This window comes from Aplysia californica, unplaced genomic scaffold (assembly GCF_000002075.1).
Source record: "Aplysia californica isolate F4 #8 unplaced genomic scaffold, AplCal3.0 scaffold00084, whole genome shotgun sequence".
Classification (NCBI taxonomy): Eukaryota; Metazoa; Mollusca; class Gastropoda; order Aplysiida; family Aplysiidae; genus Aplysia; species Aplysia californica.
Genome location: NW_004797354.1, coordinates 1111145 through 1113640, shown reverse-complemented (window position 1 = coordinate 1113640; position 2496 = coordinate 1111145). Strand labels below are relative to the sequence as shown.

Genomic DNA, 2496 nt, shown 5'->3' with positions numbered 1-2496 from the left:
AATAAAAACAAATTTTAAGATTCTCTCTGAATATTAGCAACGGAGATATGTTTTGCCGTTGTTGTTGTTGTTGTTGTTGTTGTTGTTGTTGTTGTTGTTGTTGTTGTTGATGATGTTGTTCTTTTTGGAGGGGGGGGGTTGTTTTAAATATTTTGTTTTCTTGTTTGTTTTGGTATACTATTTTAATGTCTAAAGACAAGCGCATAACTGTTGGTATAGAGCTTACTTTCGTCCAACTTTGTCCTCAAGTGGACCGCATGTTTTTTGTGGGGTGTGGTTTGTTTTGTTTTGTTTTGTTGCCTCCTGTTACTTGCAACGCTCATTCAATTTCCTTGTTTTCCTTCTGATTGCAGTGGAGAGAACTCGTGTTTTGGCGCGTCGTGCCAAAGATTTGTTTCCTGAAATTACTTCCCCGGATTACTTCCCGAAGCTGAAGAAGAAAGGGAAAAAGGGGAAGGTGAGTTTGGTGTATCTGTTTGTTTCTGGTTTGCTGGTGTATGGCTTTTGTTATTGCTGACTGTTGTTGTAGTTGTTGTTGAAGATGATGTTGGTGATGCTGTTTTGATTATAACTAAGTCTAATGTTTTGTTGTTGTTATTGTTGTTGCTGCTGCCGTCATCGATGTAGCTGTAGCTGTTGCTTGTTGTTTTGTTACTTTTCGGGGAGGAGGGAGAATGGGGGGGGGAGGGATCAGAAATCTTAGTTGTTGTTTGTTTGTTTTGAAAAAATGTGTTTAGGCAGTTATTTTATATTCCATTATTATCATTGTCGTGACATTTTTTTACTGCCGTAAATTTATGCCTTTGCTTGCCCATTCTAGTCCTGGATCATTAAATAATGTCTGCCGTCATGCTCTAAGTCTTCAGCGTGCGTCTAGATTCCATCGTCTTCTTGCTCATACTATTTTAATTTCTTTTTCTCACTACTTGCTTTGTTCTACTCCAAACTCCCAAGCGTGGGTTTTAACGAATTACCAAATGCCCTCCGGTCAAAATCATCTATAATTTTATTATTATGCCTGCCAAACCTTAGATACACTTCTATAATAAAAGAATTATTATTGTATCTGCTCAGTACCTAGTTTTGAGACATTAGCGGTCAAAAAGTTTGAGTTTCACAATATTTAAACTTTCTGGAATGCAGTTCTTTGAATATCTTGATAACGACTCTGTTTAATCTTACGGTTTTGATAGAGCATATTGAACATTGGTTTCTGACCTCAGGGTTATAGTAAATCAAAACGGCCAAAAATGTCATATAAAAGTTTGAAATTCTGAGGTAGCGACAGATCAATAAAATGCTCCTTTTTCTATAACTCGGTGTTTCAGAAAGACAAAAAAGTGGAACCACCGCGGAAGTTAAGGCCCGATGAGATCACACCTGAAGTGATTGTTGGAAGACTAGACGACAAGAGGCTGTCTCAGGTAATGAGCATGAGTGCCCGTGGATCCTTGATCCTCTTTTAACCAAGTCGTACACCATACCATGAGGTATTTTGAATCAAAAACCTATTAGATATAATAATGTTATGTGTCTGGTGAGTTTTGTTTTTTTCTAAATAGAATTGCACTATGAAGTCCTACCCTATGACGTATTTCTGGTTTCACTATAGGAACGTGCCATTAATTTAGCTAAATGAAGGGCAATTGACGAACGTGTCGATGGGAAAGTTGCGGCCATGATAGTACACGATCTAGGATATCATAACACATGTTTATGGCTTTTTGAAGGAGACTGGTGTTTAATGATGCTGTGAAATCAGATACTATGTGTGCCTAGAGCACCTTGCATTTTTTAAATATAGCGACATAACAATGGTGCCATTCTTCATTGTCGAACGTGGTTTGGGAGCCACCACGTCGTTTTTTTCCGAGATGCGTGTGTGTTTGTGTTTGTTTGTGTGTGTGTGTGTGTGTAAAAAAAAAGAGAGAGAGAGAGAGAGAGAGAGAGAGAGAGAGAGAGAGAGAGAGAGAGAAAGAGAGGAGAGACAGAGGGAGAGAAAGAGAGAGAAATGGACACGGAGAGAGAAGTGGGAACCAATAAGTGTCTGTTGTCATGAATACGCTGTATCATTCCTCCAGCTGACCAGCGAACCGGACATGAAACAAATGGAGGCAGAGATAGACAGACTCAAGGACAAAATTCGAGACATTCAGATGCGAGTGGAACAAATCGCAAGTGAGTTTTTCATAACTGAATTCGTTGGCTGGAAGTGGATGACTCTTTGTTAATTTATCTTATACCTAATATATTTTTCATTTTTTCTTTTAGAGGAAAAAAAATGGGGAAAGGGGTAATTGATTTACTCACAATTTGATATGCATTCGCGTTTAACTGTATTGCACGGGAATGGGCACTGTAGAAATTATATGCAATAACATTAGTAGTAGCAGCAGCATTAGTCTAACATTTTTGTAGATTTGGACATAGAGAAGCACGATGCAACTTTATTCAGTGCAATGGAAATATTGTAACAGACAAATAAAAAATAACGGG

The 2496-nt window shown here is 38.1% G+C and overlaps 1 protein-coding gene across 1 annotated transcript in view; it reads left to right on the top strand.

Moving 5' to 3' along the window:
• Window positions 1–2496, top strand: part of LOC101855241 — a gene marked incomplete at its 5' end in the record, with an annotated part of 17942 nt that overhangs the window by 6885 nt on the left and 8561 nt on the right. Inside the window, 3 exon segments of the mRNA XM_013080396.1 lie at window positions 354–457; window positions 1329–1424; window positions 2082–2178. Of these exon segments, the coding sequence (XP_012935850.1) occupies window positions 354–457; window positions 1329–1424; window positions 2082–2178 (297 nt within the window).